The sequence below is a fragment of the Alosa pseudoharengus genome, unplaced genomic scaffold, assembly GCF_046254945.1.
Source record: "Alosa pseudoharengus isolate Yale_2024_CS ecotype anadromous, Long Island Sound unplaced genomic scaffold, YU_APseudo_1.1 YU_APseudo_1.1_scf_12, whole genome shotgun sequence".
NCBI lineage: Eukaryota > Metazoa > Chordata > Actinopteri > Clupeiformes > Clupeidae > Alosa > Alosa pseudoharengus.
The window spans coordinates 31,840,245-31,863,913 of record NW_027468587.1 but is presented as its reverse complement, the minus strand read 5'-3'; the positions used below and the strand labels follow the sequence as shown (position 1 = coordinate 31,863,913).

At 42.0% G+C, this 23,669-nt stretch overlaps 2 protein-coding genes across 2 annotated transcripts; one reads left to right on the top strand and one right to left on the bottom strand.

Annotated features, from left to right (window-relative positions):
* The first annotated feature begins 452 nt into the window (after positions 1–452).
* On the top strand, positions 453–13,585 carry mex3a (mex-3 RNA binding family member A). The gene is made up of 2 exons (XM_076280856.1): positions 453–879; positions 4,550–13,585. The coding sequence occupies exons 1-2, from the start codon at positions 453–455 to the stop codon at positions 5,674–5,676; spliced, it is 1,554 nt and encodes a 517-aa protein (XP_076136971.1). The 3' UTR covers positions 5,677–13,585.
* A 935-nt stretch (positions 13,586–14,520) lies between these two features.
* rab11al (RAB11a, member RAS oncogene family, like) lies at positions 14,521–22,804 on the bottom strand. The gene is made up of 5 exons (XM_076280857.1): positions 22,401–22,804; positions 19,326–19,521; positions 18,674–18,867; positions 17,648–17,728; positions 14,521–16,040 (listed from the first exon to the last, which is right to left on the bottom strand). The coding sequence occupies exons 1-5, from the start codon at positions 22,438–22,440 to the stop codon at positions 15,901–15,903; spliced, it is 651 nt and encodes a 216-aa protein (XP_076136972.1). The 5' UTR covers positions 22,441–22,804; the 3' UTR covers positions 14,521–15,900.
* Between the last annotated feature and the right edge of the window lie 865 nt (positions 22,805–23,669).

The following is a 23,669-nucleotide window of genomic DNA, read 5'->3' as shown; positions in this document are numbered from 1 at the left end:
CTATGATGAACATTAACATGTGAGATTTCCGCTCTTCAGCTGATCGGCAGAAAAAGCATGCGTAAACAGCGCGAATTTGCTTTGATATTTTGTCTCAAAAGTGGTGCAAAACTTGAGATTGCAATACATAGGCTACCATAGACTAAGGAACCCGAAACAGAACAGTTCTAACGGGAGGGCGGCTCGTTTTGTCTCAGCAAGGAGGGATCGGTATAAACCAGACGGGGTGGAGCATAACACTGCCGTGCCCCTCTTCCCGCAGACGGCCTTGTGTCCCGTTTGCCTTGAGCAGAGAAAAAACTGTTGAAACTAACCGACAGAAAGAGGGGGCCGGCCTATGGGAGGGACTACTGCAAAGGGAGAATTGGAAGGAGGAGGGGGTGGGGAGGCGGCACGGGTGCTGTTTCTCCAGTCTCTTTCCCGTGTCTTTGTCTCACACTCTTTTGTTAGCCATGCCTAGCCTGCTGGTTCTAGCAGGGATCATGGACAAAAATGGGGGCTACGGCGGGGATCTAGCCGGCTCCGGCTTCGGTAGTGAAGGTCTCCTGGTGCCACCCGATGAAGAAGAGGATGACTCTCGTGCCCTCAGGGTCGCGTTGGGCCAGCTGTCTCTGCTGGGTCTCGGGGAAGGCGAAGACGGTGGTGGGGTTCCAGCAACTGGAGTACAGGACCGGAGTAACAATAACAATAACCCCCACAACCATGCTAACAACGTCGGAGGAGGTGGCGGCGGCGATACCGGGCTTTTGCAAGGGAAGAGCAAGTTATGTGTCCTGTACGAGGGACCCTCAACTGAAACTAAAGGACGTGGCTGCAACATAACAGAATGCGTCCCTGTGCCCAGCTCTGAACATGTGGCCGAAATAGTGGGGAGACAAGGTAAAGACAGATATAATTCCCCCTCTTAATTCAAGCATGGCAGTCAGTTAAGTTTTTTGTTCGGGTTGTCGTTGTAGCCTGTTGTTTTGCTGCGCCAGAATTGATACCTGGGGTTATTGATAAAGAAAAGGGAGTGGTGCTCAATTTATGTTGTAGTCCTCTGAGACACGGCAACGTTGTTGCAGTTGTGTTATACATAACTGCCATAACTTGACACACTTACCCCTACATCGTTATTTTTTAACAGTGTCCCATCGTGTCATCATTGGACAGACACAAAGCGCCAGTAGAACCGTTACCTCATGGGCGCATTATTCTAGCTCCACGCCATCAATGTCAGCATGCAGGCGCACACTTCACGCACGGGAAGCACTCCTTTGTCGTCTGAGCGCGGGCGACAGTTTTCAAAAAAAGAAAAAAAAAACGTAAGAAAGCGCAGGCTACTCAAATCAACTCAGGGATAGGCTAAGTAATTGATGCCTAATTAAGGATTGTGCTGTTAACTGCCTAGGCAACGCGTGTTCCCCGAAAACATGTCTCTTCTCAAGTTGTTCTCAGTTTCGTTAAATTTTAATGCTGGCGGTTGTTTTTGTGTTCGGGTGGCCTCGGTGACAGCGGACAATGGCGAAGGTTCACGTTGTAGCCTAACTAAGTTGCTCTAGCCCATGAAGACTACTTAAGTTTAGAGACATTGTGGCAGTTCTTTTCGGGTTTTCTATGAATGGGTTGACGTCCAACGATTTGGACGATACTGTAGATGACAGCAGCTGTCAAACAAAGGTGTGAGATTGAAAGAGAGGTGTGGTTGTGGGAGGCTAGAGCTGTCGCTTCCAAACAGGGGAATGAAAACGTGACTCAGCGAGAAACTAGTTTAGATCTATTGTATTTGGTCATAATTACTTTTATGCTCTTCTATCCCCTGGGTAAACTGTAGCTGGGTTGGCTTTATATCTGCATGTAGCCTATAAGGCTGACAGCACAATGCACATGATCTCAAATGATCAAATGGCCACATGGTTGGATAGCCTACTCTATTGGCTGTCTTGGAGTTATAGGGAGCGTTGTTCAAAGTGCTTGTTGCTGTTATATGCAGTAAAAAGTAGCAAAGTGTGTAGCCAATTTTTACAAAATGTGGATGCACTTAATTAACAGAATGTGCGCTGCATTGGAAATCGAGAATAGCTGGTAAAAAAAATGGAGTGGGAGGGGGCGCGTTTTGGAATCGGTGAACATTCAGTCACGCCCAGCCACCCAATACAACAGTCCCTGAGATCCCCCCTACAGAGCCAGCTTGGAAACCGTGGGGTCAGAGGAGTAGGCGAAATTGGGCCATGAAACAGCTGTCTCGAGACTTTGAAACCCGAGGCTTTGAATGAATTCACTGAATGACTTTTGTAAAAAAAAATAAGAAAATGCACAGCTAAAAATGTAACCAGTTGTATGTGGTTGGAGAATAGCCAACATAAACCTCACTGTATGGCTCAATGTATAGCTGTTGGAGTTATGGCTCATCTGGTTTTGGCGGTCATGTTTTGTTTTGTCTTGTCTGGCCATCCTCGCGCGTTTCTCTGAAGTGTGCGTTTGAATTTTAATGTGGGAGATGACAGCGCCATAGGGTGGATCCACGGAGCACACGTGCAGCAGAATTTGCCCTCATTGAGAATTGCTGATTTGCAGGGTTTTAAAACAGTATCTCTGTTAATATGTTTTTGTGTATGTTAGTTTGTTCAAACCTTTTGTTGCACAACCAAATAATCCCTTTCTTAATGGGTTGTGGGGTATTTTGATAGGGATAGTCACCTCTGGCACTGGGTGTAGGGTGCTGTGTCCTGGAGAAGCTATGGGTGTAATTTCATTTTCAGGTGTCCATTTTTCAAGAGATTGAGAGATTCAAGAGATTCAGGTGTTGAGATTCAGAGATTGATAGGCAGATCCCACTGTAACTAGTCAGTTGCAGAGCCATGACCAGAGCGCCTATTATCAAAATTATCACGCCCAATGGTAATATATTACACAAATCTCATGATTATCTTAGTTGTTTGTGCAACTTGTATCAATTCAGTTACTTCTTCTATTCATATACTGTCAGGATTATATAAACATAACAACACAAATGAAACATGTGAGATATTTAGATGAATGTCATTCTCTCAACAGATACCCATTGATTGCGAGCAGTGAGCAGTGTAGACATAATACATAATAACAAATAACATCATGTATACAGCCTACCTTAGTCAATATCATTTTTATTTTCAGTGCACTGAGGAACACAACTCTGGGCCCTCAATATATGAATATATTGTAGGGACTACGTGCAAGGTTCAGTCTGATATATTTCCACCACAAAAGCTTGGCTTTGTCAAAATGTCAGACAAATATTCTCTGAGAGGACCACACTGGAGGCTTTTTGTCCACCGTTAAATGCAACTACAATCTGATGCAATGCGCTCCAATAGCCATGGATCTTGGAAATAAACCACTGTGGTGAATATTTTTCATACAAATTTGTACACTGAATTTAAGCACCGAACATTGAATTTTCAAGCGTATAAAGCTAAGACCATAAAAGATGCTAAATTCCTTAAGATGGCGGGCCTTGCTTTTTAGCGGATTTGTGTGAAGCTTAAGAAATTCCTTCTTGTGGAATGTTGACGGAGTGAACACTCATCCAGGTAAACTTTTTGTCATCTTGAGGATGCAAATAGACTGATGATGCTTGGGCCTCTCCATCACCCATAGTAATTCTTATGTTTAAAACAGATTTATTAGTGAGTGGGGCTTTACATAGACATACACACACACACACACACACACCCTGTTGCTGTATAGAGCTGATGTTCACTCGAGGTTCTTGATTTTCAGACTCTAATGTAGTAACGAAAAGATGAGCAGAGCTCAATTGAATAAATTAGCTCCCATCACCAGTAAACTACATGCCATACAACAACGTGTGTGTGTGAACTTTCTCAGATTTTTTTCCAATCTGGTACAATAACAACCAGTCTCAGGTCGCCATTCACTATTGTAGCAGAGAGTATTGTTCAGTTGTCTTTTAATATTAGTGCCATGAGGGCTCTGAACTCCGCTTTGTCACTGTTCATTATCTCTCCATTCACCAGTGTCCTGCTGTTCTTTAGCATTGCATGCTAGCGTCAGGCTTCCGTGTGAAGAACACGGAAAATAGAAAGCTTTCGTATTTTACAACTCATCGCCTCATGTATAAATTAAAACTGTATTAGAGCCAAGCCACAGGTAGAAGTTGCTGTTGGGTGGCTAAACTACAACATACATGGCTAGGTGTGTTTCTTGCCTAGCTCTCTGTTATGTCAAAAGCATGCCTGCCATTAGTCCAGTAAAGGTCCAGTTAAATCACTGAAATATTATTAGACAACATTGTTCTACAGAGCAGATACAGTTGAATTAGAGGATGTTTCTCTTCTCTTTTGAAACGGAGCTATGGGTTTGGCATTGAACGCTCCAGTCTGTACCAGTTTGGACATGCTCTTCAGCATGAACATCCTGATGGTGAAATGCATAGAAATGCATGCTGTAACATCAGGTTTTTTCTAACTGACAGTCAGAATCATTCTTTCCTGCATATGAATGTCCTCTACCCAAGAACATGTGTCCTCTCCCCTCCCTCAATCTGGCTATGTTCTCCCTACAGGGTGCAAGATCAAGGCACTCCGAGCCAAGACCAACACCTACATCAAAACGCCCGTCCGGGGCGAGGAGCCTGTCTTCCTCATCACCGGCCGTAAAGAAGACGTGGCGCTGGCAAGACGCGAGATCATCTCAGCGGCCGAGCACTTCTCTATGCTGCGGGCTTCCCGCAACAAGCTTGGGGTCTCCTTCAGCGGTTCCCCGCCTACGCCCCTGCCTGGCCAGACCACCATCCAGGTAAGGGTCCCGTACCGTGTGGTGGGCTTGGTGGTCGGCCCCAAGGGCTCCACCATCAAGCGCATCCAGCAGCAGACGTGCACGTACATCGTGACTCCCAGCCGCGACAGGGACCCCGTCTTTGAGATCACGGGCTCCCCGAGCAACGCCGAGAGGGCACGCGAGGAGATCGAGGCGCACATCGCCTTCCGCACGGGCGGCATCCATGACCACAACAACGAGAACGACTGCCTGGGGCCCGACAGTGCCACCACGGGGTTGGAGAGTCGTCTGCAGCAGGTGTGGGGCCTGCAGGGAGGCCAGCGCAAGCCCCTCACCAGCAGCTACCGCCAGAATTTCTCTGACGCCATGGTCGGTGGTAATGGAGGAGTAGGGGGCAGCAACGGTGGTGGGGGCGGGATATACAGCAAGGGTGAGTACCCCAACCCTGGGGGCAGCGACAAGCCAGGCTCCTACTTCGGTTCCGACGGATCTTCCAGCTGGGTGGACCCTGACTACCCCAAACAAATGGCCTTCTACGCCCAGCAGCGCTCCAAAAGCTTTGGGGGTCTTCCTCTGCCTCTCACCAGACTGTCCCCCAGCCTGCCGGAGTCCTGTGGCACCACGGTGCCACCTGTGGTCGGGGGGTCCCCCCACGCGCAGGCCCGACGTGCCCACAGCGAGCCCACCTCCAGCAGCCCCGCCTTCCCTCCCGGTCGGCTGCCACTGTCCGACTCCCCGCCCACCATGAGGGACTGCATGACGTGTTTCGAGAGCAAGGTGACAGCTGCACTGGTGCCATGCGGTCACAACCTCTTTTGCATGGAGTGCGCCATCCGTATCTGTGAGCTCAGCCACCCCGAGTGCCCTGTCTGCCACACCCTTGTTACGCAGGCCATCCGAATATTCTCATAGAAACAAACAAAAAAAATTCTTTTTTTATTTTAGTTTTATGTTACTCTGTGATTGATTGAATGAATGATTTAATGATTCAGTGAATATGATTTTTTATTTTATTTTTTATGTTTCTTTTGTTACATTTTGTGTTTTGCTCTTTTTTAAGTGAATTTTAACCAAACAAGCAGATATTTTAGAGGGCACTGCTTGCTTTACTAAAAAAAGTCAGAAATATTTTTAAGTTTTTCTTTTATAAATATACACACATATATATTTTATAAAACTTTTCATTTATACGTAAAATATAGGTCGAAACATTTTTCTTTGACTCAAAAAGGCTGCTGTTTACCCGATCTTATTCAAGAATGGGTGTGAACAGACAACTCATAATGTGAACATTTGAGTTATCTTTTTTTAAACGAGAAAGTATGGAGGATAGTTTTACATCCTGGTATTCAAATTAACATGTAAGAAGCAAACATATTTTGAAAATATGTTTAAAAGAAAAACTAGCTGCACCTTACATTTTATTTCACATCAAACTATGATTGTCAACCCTCCTTGCTAATTAGAATATTATTATCGATATATAGGATTCTCCAAACCTTAACTTGATTTTATATGTATACCAAACTAACAGTTGAGAATTGAACAAAAGCTCAGAGGACTGACAATTTATTTGCTATTTAATTTGCACCATTTTTCATAATTATGAAACAAAGAACCCTTACAAAAAATGCTAGCAGTCCTGTTAATATCCACAAGAATGTTCTGGAAAAAATGGAGGGAAAGAAAAAAGTAGGAACCTAAGGAATTTTACTTAACAATATGTTTGGCCAAATGCCTAAGTCTCTATGTCCAGTCTGCCTAGTAACACTCGGTATGTCTTCATACATCAGTTAGAACCATTTTATTCTTAAACACTTTTAATAGATATTCAGATATGAACAGGAAACCATTTTTATTAGTGACTCATGTGACATCGTTGTGGTTTTCTGAATTTATAAAACTCAGTAGAAGTTGAATGAGGATGGCTGTCTGGTTAGGATTCATTCAGTCTTTCCAGGAAACAGTTTCCCCTCAGAATCCTCGTCCTAAAACCCCCCTCTCGTGCCCAGATAATTTCTCTGTTCAGTGGGTGTTGCGTAAATAATCTGAGAACTGTTTTTTTTTGTCTTGTTGGATGTCCAAGTGTGTCTGTGTGTGCGCTAACGGTTGAGAGAAGCTTCACAGTATAGTTGAGCTGTGAGTCACAGATGATGCAGCGATAAATTTGGGAGAAAAGTTGGCCTATAATCAGATTTGGAAAAAGCCCCGCACAAAGAAGGGGACAGGGCGAGAGGCTTAGCTCTACTCTACATCATGAGGCCTCCCCTCCCCCATTTACCACAGTCGTCTATTTGGGCTACAAAGTGCCTGCTGTCCGGTTTTTGTGTGTTGTAGTAATTACTGAAGCAGCAGCTAAAAGCAGGTGTTTCATAGTGCACTGTAGATGTGACCTCAAGTTCAAGTCCTCCCCCCTCCTGCTCCTTTCTGCCAGCCTTTCTCTCCCTCCATTTTCTTTAGGACTGCCCCCCCCCCCCCCCCCTCCCAACTTTACCCCGTTTAGCCGCTCACACATACACAGACCCAAAGCAAGCCTTAATGACTAGCTGCAGCTTCTGTCGGGTCCTTCCCAGAGCCTCACATTGTTTCGTCTATAGTGGTGGCATTGGCGCACTACTCTCCGAGCTCGGTCCTTCCTTATGAGGGATCGATAATTAATCACGTGACCTGGTTCCAGGTGCAAGAAGCAGTGGCAGCATGGGCACAGCCGAGGCAGCAGGGGAGGACCAACAGCTCTGGGTCCAGCTGCCAGTGGCGAAACCGACACACACACACACACACACACACACACACACACACACACACACACACCACGGCCAAGCCACCACCTCCACAGTTGGGTCTGAGAAACAGGCCGCTCACTTGCTACCCCTTGCTACCCCTTACTCTTTTCATTTGGAGCCTGGACTTGGTGCAGCTGGGACTTCCCTCCACCTCCCCAACAACCACCACACACACAGACACACACACACACACAGACACACACTCGCCTGCCACCCTCTACCACACACACACACCTCCCTCTCTAACTCTCCCTCCTCCCTGCTCTAATCTACAGTGCTTCCACAGGGGAAAGGGGCCTCCTTTGTCCTGTCAAAAAAAAAAAAAAACGACAAAAAATAAAAGATTTCAAAGAAAGAAAAAACAGGGCCAGCTGAAATGGATGCCAACTCAGACTGCTTACTGCTAATAAGTTGCCTTTTGTGTGTGTGTGTGTGTGTGTTTTTTTTCTCATTTCGCCCCCTACTTCTTTTCTTTTGGATGACCGTGGTATTGTTGGGTTAGGAAAGGATGTCCCCTTGCATGAAGTTCCCCCACACACAAGAAGAAGAGTGTAAGATGATGCTGCAGAGCTAGCGAAACGAAGTGAGAGTTAAGACCTAACATCATACAAACTAATGGTCGTGTTAGTGGAGGGGGAAGTGCAGATAATGTGTGAATTGTATGCCCATATGGGTTGGTGTGTGTGTATGTTTGGGGGAGGGCTATATCCTTCAGTTACCCCACCACACACACACACACACACATGCACACACAGGTCAGGGTTTGTGTGTGACCTCATCCAGCCCATAGCAGGACCACACTGGACTCCAGAATGCAATCACACAATTGTAAATGACAAGAAAGTGGAGGAAACGCCCCATTTAGCTTCTGCTCATGCTGAATCAAATTACAGAGCCACTGCCTGCCACATACCCAGGCTGGGGCTTTTCAGAGGAAGGGATTAGGGCCATTGGAGAGCGTCTTTTTTGAGAGCAGGGGAGAGAGGGGAGGATGGAATACTGCAAGACTGGAGAGTTGGTGTGGAACTACAGTGTTTCTGAATGGCGGGTTGCTTTTGGAATTTGGGTGAGGTTCTCCCTAATACATCCCTTTAGAGCTAGACGTTTGGGTTCATGATCGGTTTTATTCAGGAGCCTTTTAGCTACCCATGCAATAGGTGTTTTTTGAGGATGGCAAAAAAAATGTGCGGCGGTTTGGCCTTGATTTGAACTGAATATTTAAAGGCTTCCTCAACTTTAAATATTGACAGCAGCTTCTTAATAATCAGTGTGGGGCAATAATTTAAAAGACACGGGTAAGCTTTCAGTTAGTTTTACGTAGATACCCACTTAACCCCTTCAGATAATTTTGACTTAAATTAGCCATTTAATTCATGTTAAAATGCGGCGATAATGACATTTGAAAATATTGAGAAAGCACCTTATTTCTATGAAAGGACAGTATGGACGGAAGCTAAACCGACTGTTGATGGTGGACATTCATGGTAGTTGAGAGTTGTGCACAACCTGGATTTTATTCAAGCAAGATGATTGTTGTTTGGTGTAGTGTGGCTAGATTTTGGGTGTACTTTGATTTGCACTGAAAGCTTTTGGAGAAAACCATTTCAAATGGTGGTAGGCATGATGAGACCGTGAGTTTAGTTCAAATGGGTTCAGGCATCCACACTACTATATATATCTTTCTGTTAGCTAACACCGCACTCTTACTGAAATAGTGGTGAATCTATCAAATAAACATCAGATGAAGTGTACACACACTTTATTGCACTGCTATTACCTAACCTAATATATTACTCATTCATCAAACCATAAGCAGAAGAGTGTATCTATGCAGTGCATGGCGTTATGGTTAAACGCTTTTGTCCAAAGTGACGAACAATAACAACAATAAGCATTTAGCTAAATACATCTGTCACATTGAAAGATTGTCAAACAACAGTTTCCACCACCAAAAGATCACGCCTTTACATAAACCAGGTTGCACATAAATGCTGGAAAAAGCAATATCACTCGCAAACAAACCAGCAGTAAAACTTCATAAACAGAAAAAGATATTAAAACGGTTAACATACTTTGTAAGTTTATATCTATAGTCAGTGGAAGTTCCAGTGTGAGGGAAATCCGTGACAAGTATTATTTTCAATTCTTGAGTTGTTGGATGATGTATTGTATCTTTTTCTGTTACACTAACGCGTACTATTCCCAATTGTCACTAACTGCATATGCATTCAAAATATGCCTTCTTACAAGAACTTTAATATTGTTAATGCCAGCACAGTTTGTCATCAGTGAATATGTTTGTATAGTTAAAAACTTTTTGTGTTTTTATTTTTTGTTTTGTTTCATTTTACAAAGTTCTTAAGGTGACAAGAACAACAGCTACATTTCCTGTTTGCCCCAAGCAGGACAACAGGGGCCCCTGAACCTGTAGAATGGGATTTTTGTGTCCAAAACAAGTCATGAACAGTTGTGAGCACAATAGAAAGTTTGGGAACGGTTTACTTTATTACCCCTTTAGGACTGCTCAAAGATGGCTTTTACAACCATGAACAAACTGATGCCCACTAACTATCACTATTGAGCCAAACATATCTCTTTTAAAGAAAAGTAGCATTTATTTGACATTTATTAAGTGTACTCATATGTAGGGAAAATCTTTATAAAAAAATATATAGCATACCATAAGCATATCATGAAAATATATTTCAGTATTGAAGTTGATTAAGAAATTATTTTCTGTAGTTAATGGATGGGACTGCTTAGCTAGGTCTTTAAAATGTTACAGCTAGTTTTCCGTTCTCTGGGTAAGAAATTTAAGATCAAATGTCTATGGTAGCCAAAGAATAACCGAATAGGGAGGCATTTCTAAAATATGTAAAAATAATTACAATACTGACCAAACATCATCTGAAATATATTGGATTTAGTATGTTCAGGCAGCTGACTGAAACCAATTCATAGCCAACTCAACCAACTCCCTCCATCTTACAACACCATCCATTCATCAACATCTTATGCCACTGAACGATAGAAGAAAATCTTGCAAAACAACGGTGCACTTTTGTGGAATTCATATCCAGTCAAGTGCAATCCCAGTAGTATTGCATGATTCATTTGCAATCCAACTTACTTGTCTTGTATTGAACTCCATAAAAAAAAAAACATCAGGTAACACCAGGTTATGTGATGGAGTGCTGTTTTGTCAACATCACCAGGTAGTCAGGCGTGCTTAATTAAGGAAACGGGCCTTTGTTTACACTTTATTTTCATGAACAAATGCCACATGGGCTATATTATTCTTTGATTCCCCCAGGGATTTGAAATGTAATAGGGGTCTACAAGTAAGGGTTTAGGTTAAGAGTATACTATGGTTTTACGAGTATGTATTGCTCTTGTATTTTTTAAAATACCATGTTTATAAGTAGCTCTTTGATTTTGCATGCCGTTGAATTGATGCAGAACATTAACCTATAAAATGTTAAGAGTAAGATATGGACCACAGGCTGTAAGATGAAAGCTTTAGCAATGATTTTTACCTAATGTTAGCAACAGTGTAATAATGACTATAACCACATCTTAATGAAATGTTTGCTTTGAGATATAGCTTCATATATTCCCTCAAATGGTAAAGGATGCTATCCCATGTCTTAAAATTAAGAAAGCAGAGCTTTTTTGTGACACAGGGATGTATATCTTCTATCCTCATTCCTATAATATTAGTATTATTCATACAATATTACATAAGCCTATATTACAATAGCTATGCTAGAAACTTTATGATAATTTATTTTCTGAATAAGATGTTTTCAAGGCTGCATTCTACATTTATAATCATGGCAGTGTCCCTTTTCAGTGATTGGAACTTTAGATGCACTTAAGTAAGGCCTATCAGTATAGAAAGATAGGTAGTTAATACATTTGAATGTAAAATTACCCCTCCCCTGACCCAAACCTCTACATCAACCAATGGACTTCTTTTGCCTTTTGTTTATTTGTCAAATATGAGCTTTAAGTTGTTGTCATGGCAAGAGCATGAGAGAAGGGTCAATCACAGTATATGTTTGGGTCATTCCGCTCCACGTTTATAGAAAGCAACTAAAAGAAGAAAAAAATATTATTACAGTTTCGTAAAATTCTATTTTGCTAACATGAGTTATTATTTCATAGCAAGAGGAAAAAAGGGTCAGTATCTGGATGTTATTTATGAAATCAAACATATTTATGAGTGACCTCAAGACATTTTGTTTTTTAATTAAAAATTACAAGAAGTTAATATATTTCTAAACTCGAAGTTGGTTTCTACTAAAAAATATTACAAAATGAAAGACGTTTTATTTATTAAAGTTTAAGAAATCCTTCCAGCTTGATTTCACTGAAAAAGTGACATCAGGTGATGGAGGGTTTCTTTGACTTCTACTTAAACTTCAGATATGCACTATTTTAAAGGAAGACCAGTGCATTCAACAGTGGAAATACGTCAGAGTGTAATATAATATTTTTAGGATTTGGAAGTATTTTAGTTACTCAGCGTTAAATTCGTGCCTCAATTACGCATTACTTTTGCGTCTTGCATCAACACTTAGTAAGTGTTGTTTGCTTAACCCTCTGACTAATCCCACATAACCAACTCGACATATAACACCCCTTTTGTGTCCTAGAATTCCTCCTATAATTTGTATTTTGTTTTCCTTCCTTGCTGCTGCATCATTCCTGATTGCAGTGCTGAGAATTGGTATCACAGGTGACGAAGTGAGACTGATTCATTCAGTCAACTTACTGTAAACAGACACTAACTTGCATACTTACATGCATATATCTACTACACATACTGGTGCTCTTAAAATCCTGTGGACACAATTCAGGGCCTGTGGAGAATGACATCATGGGAGAGGCAATGTGACAAATGAAATGGCTCCATTGTTATGAACTCTCATTTTAGAGACTAGAAGTGTCAAGACTGTATTTGGATTTTGTACCATATTCCCGGGATGTTTCCATGAATACTTGAGCTTATGTGTAGTGGATCTATGAGTCTCTCTGCCGCTCACACATACATGCAGACACACACACACACACACACAATCCAATATACCTGTACAAGTTTGCATGTATCATATATCATCACCAAAACTGGAGAAGCATTGAACCTTTGGTGTTTGTGCTGTTGAACCTATTAACACAAGGGCTCAAGTGCTTTTTTCCGCTTGTAGATTTTCATAGGCAACACTACTGTGTATTTACAATATGACATCAATAAAGGACACAGCTTATGTCCATCTGACTATTTACAATATGACATAAATAAAGGACACAGCTTATGTCCATCTGACTATTTACAATATGACATCAATAAAGGACACAGCTTATGTCCATCTGACTTTGATGGCACATTTCAATAGGCTGAAGTGAAGGAAATGTCTGTTGAAGTGTGTTATCAGGTCAACACTCTTCTGAACAACTTTACATCCATTTTTTTGTTGTTTTTCTTCAAACCTGTTTCATATATGCATTTACAAGAAATTGTGTGTGATTTGTTCTCAGTCATGAATGGTATTGAATTAAGAGAGGGATGGGACAGTCAGTCTTATCCTTTTCAGAAGGTGATATTCCCGTCTGTCTTAGGTAGCTTTCAGAATCTTCCAGCACAGTAGAAGTGTTCCATACCAATTTTACATGAATAAATACATACATACAGTAGTGATCTTAGTGCTTTAGGTTTAAGCCAGTCAACTCCTAGTCTCAGTTTCTGGTTTCTTTGTGGTGAGTGAGAAGAGTTGGCCCTCTCATGGCCAGCCATTGCTTAAAAATCTTCATGTTCATTTGTTTTGCTTTGTTTCTATTCCGTGCAGTGCCCTCGTCAGGCATGTCAGATTGCAGGTTTATTTCCTAGCACGATTTTTTGTGAGTTATTTTAATTTGTTTACTTTTTGGGATACTTTTATTAATGTCTATATGCCATCTAGTTTTGATTATTTTCTTTATTCTATGAAATTCAAAATGTATTGTAAATGTTTCTAATAAAACAAAAAATAATCCTCCATCATGTTGCCGTGTACTAAAGATTAAAAAGCACATGCTTTCATGCATAACACATCGTAAATGGAACAGAATCAAGATGCCTTGGCCACTTAACTAATAGCAAATTCATTTTATTCATACATATTTATTCCAAATATACATAATGTTATTTATCATTAAAAATATCTACCCACTACCAACCCATTCCTGCTGAGCAATGCCACTAGTGTTGCCAAGCCAAAGTTACGAGAAAACGCACTACTTCAATCACATCAGGATTTATCCAATTAACAATGTTTATGTATCTACTGCATAGGAGAGTGTTTTTGGTTGCATTGCCATTGATAGCATTAGACTCTGGTTGTTTGACATATTAGAGGGAAATACAATTGAACTGCCAGCGTGTCGGTCTGCATCGGAGCTTCGCAGCGGGCACCAAGTTAATATTGACCTTCACTGCAGTGACCTTGACTTTGAAACAAGGCCCCCTACCTCCATGACAGAAGGGGTCTTGGTTGAGCCAATCCCCCACCACTACTGCCGCCGCCACCCTTTGGTCTGTCCCCTTTCCCCCGTACCACCCTGCTTTAGCCAGAACTCCAACATCCAAGCAGGAGTGAGAGCGGGGCCATAATCCATGAGATCTCCCATAAGACCCAGCTCTCTTTAGGTTACACGCAGAAGAAAAAGGGATTTCATTTACAGTGAGACGAGTGTATAACGAAGCCTATCAGACATGCACAGGACAGGCCTGAGGCAAGGCGCTGGGCCTCCCTGCTCCTTGCAACCTAATACATGCACACAGATGATGAGGAAGCAGCCTAGAGGGAGAACAGAGGGAGCGTTGCATGCCTATTTGCTCCGAGTCAGACCCTTGAAACCTTTCCATCCAATAGAGACGTGGCTTTTAGAAACCGGAGATGCACCTTCAAAACAGTGTCCGGAGGCCACAAGCCACTGGTGCACCCGTTTAATGACTTAAAACTAACAGTACAAAGTGTGCAATGCATGGATGTGTTAAATGTGAGGAAATAAAATACTATGTAAAAAAAAAAATTTAAAAAAAAAACATACAGTGAATCCAACATTGTCAGAGGTAAAAGAAGCTTCCAGTAAAGCAAGTACAAAAAAATATTTCTTAACATGTGCTCGTGATTTCTTTTGACACATCCTTTCATTAAAATAAATTGATCTGCTATACTTGACAGGTCTTTCATGGCATTCCCCTCAATCAAGTATGCATTTACTCAAAGCTGAAATTAATCGCGTACAATGATTTCATCCTTAAAGAATTTCTTGTGAATTTCATGTGAATCTGTAGTCACAAAGAGAAAAGAAGAAATAAAAAGAGTCACCCTTCATATCCCAGAAATAATATTAAATAAAAAAAGCCCAGTGTAGCTTTGAGATGATTCTCTGCAAGGCAAAAAAAAAAAAAATCCTCAGGTCAAACAATACAAACGAAAAATGTTCATATTAACATTAAATAAATACAGTAGGGGATGTCAAAAAAAGCAGTAAGCCAGAACTTTGCTGGAAGGTAGAACATAAGGTAATCTTTGCCATGTGCACAATGCGGTCAAATGGTTTTTTTTTTTTTTTTTTTTTTTTAAATTAGCTGTGATTGACTCCATAAGCACAATTTCCCTTTATGGTAATTCAAAACATTGAGCCTAACTGGGATGACATCCAGTATAAACTGCTATCTGCTCTTGCACCGTGCCCTCGCTGAATGTTTCTCTCATACTTCTATCTCAGCTGCAAATGTGCAAATATGTGCATGGGCCCAAATTTCACCTACATGTCCAGATGGATGGGAGAGAGACAGTGATCACAGCTAGCGGAAAGACTGCACTCTGCCCCAAACCATGGCTTGTTGTGACCCGCCCATACAATCGTATTAGTGTGAAAGATAAGAGGTATGGTGTTTCAGGAACAGACTAATCAGTATGCTAACCAAATTCATTTAATTCTACATTCACCCAACTCTTTCCTGGAGGTGCTTCATTTTTTTTGTCCACTGCTTATTGCATTTGCAGATTCTGGGGCCATAGCTGTGAAGCTTATTGCAATTGTAAGTTAACAAGAATGCATAGATAGAGTAAGGGGAGTACAGCGTACACAGCACTCATGCAGACACCTGTGTGTGTGTGTTTGTGTGTGTGTGTGTTTGTGTGTGTGTGTGTGGGGGGGAATGGGGGGGGGGTCTCTGTGCTGCAGTCCGGCATTCTGACTGTCTGTTTTACATTTTGCTTTTTTTTTTTTTTTTTGCTTTTTTGGCCTTTTCCCTCATGTTTTTTTCTGTTACCCAGGATCCTTAGTGTGTGCAGAAACTTCAGTTGTTCTGGCAGCAGGCGCCCTGCTTTGCTGAGCTCTGGGTGGGTTGCACAGTGATCGGCACAACATTGGAGTTTGGAGAGAAGTCGGCGTCACTGCGCCCAGACATCTGCCGCTGGGACACTATGTGGTAGATGGCTGTGGAAGGGAGAGGTCATGAGGAGATGTATGTTAAAGGAACACATTGCAGTTCTTTCACCTTAAAATAACGGCATCACACTCATTCTGATGCTACACTGACTTATTATATGGAGAATGAAGTCTCTGACATTTCCATTGTGCACTCTGAACACTTGATATTACACTATGTAACGTTGTTAATCAGGTAGGATTGCGACCCTTTTAGTCAGTTTATGACTAACGTTGTTTCCTTAAAACGTCGTGAAAATGAAAACACACATCCACTGATAGTCTCAGATTTGGTTAGAGGCAGATAGTTAGTCCACACTGTGCCTGAAGTAACTTGCTGTATCTTCCTATTAAGCATAACAATCTAGTTGTTTTCATGCTCAGACACTATACAGTACCTATTCTCACTATATCCAGCTGTTTTTATAACTGGGAAGTTACTTTCAGGGTTACATGGAAACCCCTTAAAAAAATAAATAATAATAAAAAAGACTTGCAGGTCAACTTTTGGAGCACTGCTGACAGGCAATGTTGCCGAGTGAGCACTTGGCCACTTATTTATCTGGAAACACTTTCATCATTAGTGGGCAGCTTATCACAGTCATCCGATCAGAACCACAGGAACTGGGTCAAGTAATTGTTTCAGAAACACTGCTCAAAAACATGCCCCTTGTATCATCACCACCTTAAGATATCCATTAAAAGGCCAGGGGCTGAGGGTGGTGTGCTAGTCTAGAGAGATTTGCAAGTCCTATGATGCCAGCAAGCACCAGAGCTCAAACATGCAGTATGAGCTGTGGCCGAGTATTGACACTATTTACAAACCAACAGCAACTCTGTTCCAGAAGTCAAGAAAAGGAAGGAGCTTCTGAGATGATGCAAGAAAACTCGATCAGTGGAAGAACAGAATGCCATGGTTGTATTTTTGCAGAAGGGGAATACGTTGAAGGGGCAAGGGAACTGGAATGTACCTTTTCTCAGTTCAAATTAAAATTTGTAAAGCCATGTGAATTACCTCTCCAAAGAGATCACTAGCTATGCAGTAACTCTCTACAAAGAGGGTGGGTGGTGCCATGTACGCATACATGAGCCATTCTCTTAGACTGCCTTTTTTGAAGGCGGGTGAAGCTCCTCTGCTACACAGTAGAGCACTGAAATGGTTGGCCCCTGTTGGATGAATTAAATGAAAATATGGTTCATTAGCGTGGCGGCACGTCGTTAAGGCACTTTTATCTGTCCCCAGCGCAAGACTTTACCTGAGCAGCAGGTTCAACCAGCTACCTTGTTAATTTCTGACCCTTTATGCTGTATCAACCCAAGTTCCTAGGATAACTGACTCTGATAAATGATAGATCATCTGTAAAAATGGTAAATACTTGAAGACAACAGCCTGTTTTTGATGCTCTCGGGGCAATCTCAAATTTGGTTCTTTTGTGTGCGGTAGTAAGGAAGCTGTGTAATTGACCTCAGATTGATTTCATTCATGAAACAGCAGTCACATACAAACACCACAAACTTGGAATTTGCTGCCACCTACTGGTAGCAAGAAAGGGGATGTTCTCAAAATACTTGAGTGTATTCTTTTGGTCACCGACAGGCCTACATGACCCACTGACCTGTAAGAATAGTCTGGAAAGCCAACTCCACATTGGACGAGTCCAAAGCAGACGTCTCCAGGAAGGACAGTCCATGCTTTTCTGTAAAAACAAAGAGAGAATCGTTGTCATCAGAAAAAGCATACTATTCATGGGTTTTATCACGCCCCTTTCCACAGGTGTATTGATCAAGCACCATGTAGTCTGCATTTATAATCTAGGTGCTTGATTTTATAAACCTGTGGAAAGGGACCTGATGAAACCCATGAATAGAGCAGTATCACCATTCACCTCTCCCTATGAGAAAAGAAGTATACGTAATTCTACATTTTAAAGTTTAGTAGTTTACCATATATACCACTGCATTGCTTTGCTTTCTTGGAGTTCTGAAACCACACTAATGCTTTTGAGCCCATGGATTTCTATCCTAACCAAAGAATAGTGAAATGCCTATACACTGAAGACACCATTCAGGCATCATATTCCATCCTCCCCTTGAAGGGATATTTTCAAATATACTAATTTCAGTTGAATGTATTCACTCTGTAAATGTTAAGGGCCGTTGAGACCAATAACGGAAAAACATTATTGCTCTTATGAATAATATGAATGAAAACATCCGGTCCACACATAAACTATAACAATAACAACATTCATGTTAGCTAGTGTGATGCTTCTTTGCCGTTATCGTTATATTCATCGTCCTTGGTGTGAACGGGCCTAGTATATAAGTATATATACTCTTTTGATCCCGTGAGGGAAATTTGGTCTTTGCATTTATCCCAATCCGTGAATAAGTGAAACACACTCAGCACACAGTGAACACACAGTGAGGTGAAGCACACACCAATCCTGACACAGTGAGCTGCCTGCTACAGTGGCGCACGGGGAGCAGTGAGGGGTTAGGTGCTTCAGCCGTTCCTACTGGTCGGGGTTCGAATCGGCAACCCTCCGGTTTCAAGTCCGAAGCGCTAACCAGTAGGCCAAGGCTGCCCCCCCCTGGCCTTTACACATGGGAAGCAGAAGCAGCAGAAGCGGACGACCTACCAGCGAAGGCCTTGGCCTCGTCCGTGGGCACCGCTCTCAGGTGACGCAGGTCGCTCTTGTTGCCCACCAGCATGATGACGATGTTGCTGTCAGCGTGGTCCTGCAGCTCTTTCAACCAGCGCTCAGCGTTTTCGTATGTCAGGTGCTTGGCGATGTCGTACACCAGGAGGGCACCAACAGCTCCTCGGTAGTAACTACACATGAAGGTAAGGAAATGATTAGCCCAGAAGGGGATTAAAATAGGTAGTGCCACCCATTGGACTTGTTTAAATAAAATAAAAGGGTTGCACATGACTAATGAAATTAAAGTTGGAGAATGAACTTACTGCTACAACACTGTTGCTGATGGCCATTATATAGTCAACCTGAATGTTTGGTCAACTTATAGTTAACCGACATATGTTTCACAATGCAATAGGCAATGTCACAAGTTATGTAAGGCATAAATGTGTCCATTTCTTCACTCTGTGAGGGGGGGTAGGAAGTACTTACATGGATATGACTGCCCTGACGGGGGTTAACAGTGACTTACGCAGATGTGACTGCCCTGACGGGGGTTAACAGTGACTTACGCGGATGTGACTGCCCTGACGGGGGTTAACAGTGACTTACGCGGATGTGACTGCCCTGACGGGGGTTAACAGTGACTTACGCGGATGTGATTGCCCTGTAGCGCTCCTGGCCAGCTGTGTCCCAGATCTGCGCCTTGATGGTCTTTCCCTCCACCTGGATGCTACGTGTGGCAAACTCCACCCCGATCGTGCTCTTGCTCTCCAGGTTGAACTCGTTTCGGGTGAAGCGGGACAGAAGGTTGCTCTTTCCCACGCCAGAATCCCCAATTAGCACCACTGCAAGGTTGGACCAAAGCACAGTTTCATCAGTTGTTGGGAATGGAGCATAAATGCATTAGCAAGTACTAGAATGCAAGTGAATGTTCCAAGCAGGGAAAGAAAAACAAATGAAGAGTTTGGTTCCAAAACGCTATATCCACCATTTTAATGAATTGTCATAAATAATTTGTAATGAATTGTCATAAAAATTTTGTTTTGCAAGTAATTTCAGTAGAATTGTAATTGGATATTGTCATTTGATTTATCTTTACTCAAACAAAACAACAATTTGATTACCTGAAATACACAATGAAATAACATGACTTTTTAAGTTGCTTCAAATGTTCTGTTTCTCTTCACTATAGTAGTGGCCTAATACATAGTGGTGCAGTAATGCATAACCTAAAACCTAATACATGGAGAGATGACTTGATAATTAGTAAGTCAAAGCAGAAAAACTACTTAAAAGTCCTAAAATTGATTTGATTTAGTGATCACTGAAATCACCAATTCAGTGGTTTCCCATTTCATTTTCTTGAGTGAATAAAAGTAAAGAAACAATAATTGTGTGGTCAGTGCTTTTGGAGTGACCCCAATGGCCTTGTCATGCCTTGTTTGCCATTGCCATCTGAACCGTGCTACACAAGTATCATTTTCCCTTTTGCAGTGAGTCCAACAATGACTGAATCACTACGGAATCCTTCAGCCAAGTCAAAATGATCCCCTTCTTTACAACACTGTACTACCTTTGTGTTGAACTAGTACCACATGACAGTGTACAAAAGCTGATCGTTTGAGTTTATCGCACACCCACACACAGGGCCATAGTGGTTGTTTTCCACTGTGACTCCCAAGTCATGCTCCCGATTGTGACGCAAGCAAACGACTGGGCGTCAGCTCAGCTGTGCCACTGGACCGAGGGTGTGTTCCCCCAGATCTCTTTGACTGCTGAATGAAAAGCCACCTGAGAAGGACGCTCCCCTCCCATCCTCACCCACATACCATTGTGAAACGCTGCCTGGGTTGGGTGTCTTAGCGCACAACAAAGCCGCAAAGAAATCACAGCCACTGCCCCATAGTGATCATGCAGAAATAACGATTATGTTATGGTGCCAAAAGTACTAGTGTTCAATGTGGCTCACAATTAGCTTTGATGTAACCTGGTATCCAGCTCAGACTGTAACTCCAAGCAATAAAAACAAAATCACAATGCAGTTATGACATACAGCCACTGATTCAGAAGCACAGCAGTCTGCCTTACAGCAACACAGTGCGGGGTTCTGTAGAAGTGATGAAGTAGTTCTGCTCTACCACAGCGTTCCTCAAAGTGTGGTCAGGGGACCCCAAGTGGTCCGCGAGCAGACGTGGTAAAATATAATATAAATGAGTTGTTTGCAATATTAAACCAACTTGTATATAAATCCAAACAGTTCTGCAACACTATGTAAGCCTATGCCAGTTTAAAACATTTGAATCCTCTGAAACAATAAGCAAGGTGCAAAGACAATTAGCAAGGTGGTTCAGTGAGTAGGCCTTTTGTGTGATATACTGTTGACACTGTTGCAGTAGGTCTACTCTTTTTTTTTTTTTAAGCTAGGTTGTCCATGAGTGTTTTTATTGGTTAAGCGGTCCTTGGTCTGAAAAAGCTTGAAAAACACTGTTCTACACCAACATAGTTAAACACCAACTAGGCACTGCAACTACAGTAAGACCCACCCACATCTAAGAGCATGTTTTGTGTGAATTCACCACATTCTTACTCTAACCAGTGTCATCTGTTTGTTTAATGATATCAAGAAACAAATGTGCTTGTGCCACACATTTATTGGCGCCACCTCAAAGCTAGGGCACATTTTAGTCTCTAACTCACACCGGCATACGCATTACAAACAACCATGCACAGACACACACTCTTCCTGATAGTAATACAGGTCTTTCCAGTTGGACAACAGCAGAGCCCGTTCCACTTGGGAACAAAGGGACACTTACTGAATTTCCTCTCTGGAATCAAAGACAGCTCAGAGAGTGAAGTCTGTGATTAAATGTATATCAATGTATATACAAATTGTAGTGTATATATACATATAATGTGTTATATATAACACATTGTATTTAAATGTATACTAGGCTATCCAAGACTGTAGCCTATGTCAATGTATTTAAATATAGATGTTCCGCAGGTCATTTTTGGTAGGCGTAAAGGATGTATCAGGTGAGACAAAACATATTCTAAGTATATATCGATCTATCTATCCGTCTTCTGATAAGAGAGGTGACCAAGAATTTCAATGGCCAAAACAAGGACACTGGCTCAAGGTACCTAGGTCCACCTCAGGGTGACTCATCGCGATGTGTCATTCTGCCAACTAAATTCCCGATGACCACCTTCTAATTAGATTGCATCACATGCCTTGCTACAGTTGCTATTTGAATAGCTAACATTTGTTAGTTAGTTTGAAGTTGCCAGTCAGAACTGTCATCTACCGATTTTTCAAATTCCCTGTCACCCATCACGCGCCTTGCAACTTAACGCAGACAGTAGAAGCTAGTGGCACTAAAACTGTTGACTTTTTCATCTATAGATATCAACAACACATTAGCTAAACTAGCAGCATACTGTTTGCTGGCAAACATCAGCTGATTTTAACATAGCAAATACATTGTTCACCTTTGCAAAAGTTACAGTGATCCGTCTGGCTACTTTACTGATTAGTTTGGTAAAATCATAACGATCGCAGTTAGCATGTAGACTAGCAAGCTCCAACAGCTTCAAGTGGCATTAGCTACTAACCTTGCTAGCGTACCTCGCTAGCTTACTAGCTTTTGCTAGCCAATTCACAAGGTAGCTAACTGTGCTAGCTGTGAGGCAACGTCATCGTTTAATGCGGAGGGCTCACCTTTAAAGAGGTAGTCATATTCGTCTTCTCTCGTCGCCATTTCTTCAAATTGCTGTCCAGACAGCTCTTAGTGTCACCGATTAGATATCTTCTCGGGCAACGTAATTTGTAACGTTAAGTTACGACTTGTTGACTCCCCTTTGGCTAACAATTCCTAGCCACTTTATCGCGTGAGTCAAGGCAAATTCTCATCCAAACAGCTCGTGACAACCCACAAGCTCCTCTTTGGTTTATCTGTAGCACTCACTACAACTAAACTCCAAGGTCCCTGCTTCCGAAATAATTTAATTATATTATACTGCATCTACGTCTGAGAGGAGTGCAACAACAGAAACCCTGAAGCTTTTGGAAAGTTTTTAAGCGACCTACTCCTCCACTTCCGAGCGGCGTTGTGTGACGAATGCGCAGTCCCGCCCCTTGTTTGACTTGGAAGTAACAGTAGCTGTCATTGTCTCTAGCCTACGATGATTTGCCAGTGGTGCTTTCAGTCACGGGTTGCTTCACTGATTTTACCTAAGTTTTTTTTTTCCTGAAAAGGTATGCGGTGCCCCAGGTTTCTTGAAACCAAGTCTTACCTGTACATCAGAGAAACACTGTTAACTGGCTATGACCTCACTTCCACATGATTTAGCTGCTGCTGTGGTGACACGTGGCTTATACTTTTGAGTGACAGTCATGGTACCAGATAGGTGTGGGCTAGAGAAGGCCTACCAACATAATTAAAAGGGGTGTAGTGGTAAAAATAAGAGGTGGGTGAACTATAATGGTGCCATGTGGTATCAGACTTATTAAAAAGGCATTCAGAACATGTTTGATGATGGTGGAGGTTATTGTTCAATGTTTATAACAATACCAGTGGTATTAAATGGTTCCTAGAGTGTTGATGAGTGTAAATATTGTAAATGTGGTTAATACAGTGTGATTTTTGAATGTCAAAAACACTAATAAGAGGTGGATAAACTCTATTTCTGACATTTCAGAGGAGGGTGACCTGTGTTTACTTGTGTTTTCTCTCACGGGATCAAAAGAGTATATATATCCACTACAGCCCTGTAGATATATCAGCCAAGGTTGCCATATCCCTACAGCAATGAAGTCGAAGCTTGATGGAGAATTTTCAAAATCAGCATCACCTATAGGCCTACACCTATTAGCCTATAATTACTGGCATTTTCATAATTATTTAGTCAAATAAACCATATGTTTTATACTTAACAGTGGCAGGCCTATTTATTGACAAGATTGGAACGATATCCGACATCCTTCAGC

Coding starts and splice junctions, on each gene's coding strand:
- mex3a (XM_076280856.1), top strand. CDS start 453: ATGCCTAGCCTGCTGGTTCTAGCAGGGATCATGGACAAAAATGGGGGC. Junction 880..4,549: donor CGAAATAGTGGGGAGACAAG/GTAAAGACAGAT, acceptor TTCTCCCTACAG/GGTGCAAGATCAAGGCACTC.
- rab11al (XM_076280857.1), bottom strand. CDS start 22,440: ATGGCGACGAGAGAAGACGAATATGACTACCTCTTTAAAG. Junction 19,522..22,400: donor ATATGACTACCTCTTTAAAG/GTGAGCCCTCCG, acceptor CCAACCTTGCAG/TGGTGCTAATTGGGGATTCT. Junction 17,729..18,673: donor CGAGGCCAAGGCCTTCGCTG/GTAGGTCGTCCG, acceptor TTGTTTTTACAG/AAAAGCATGGACTGTCCTTC.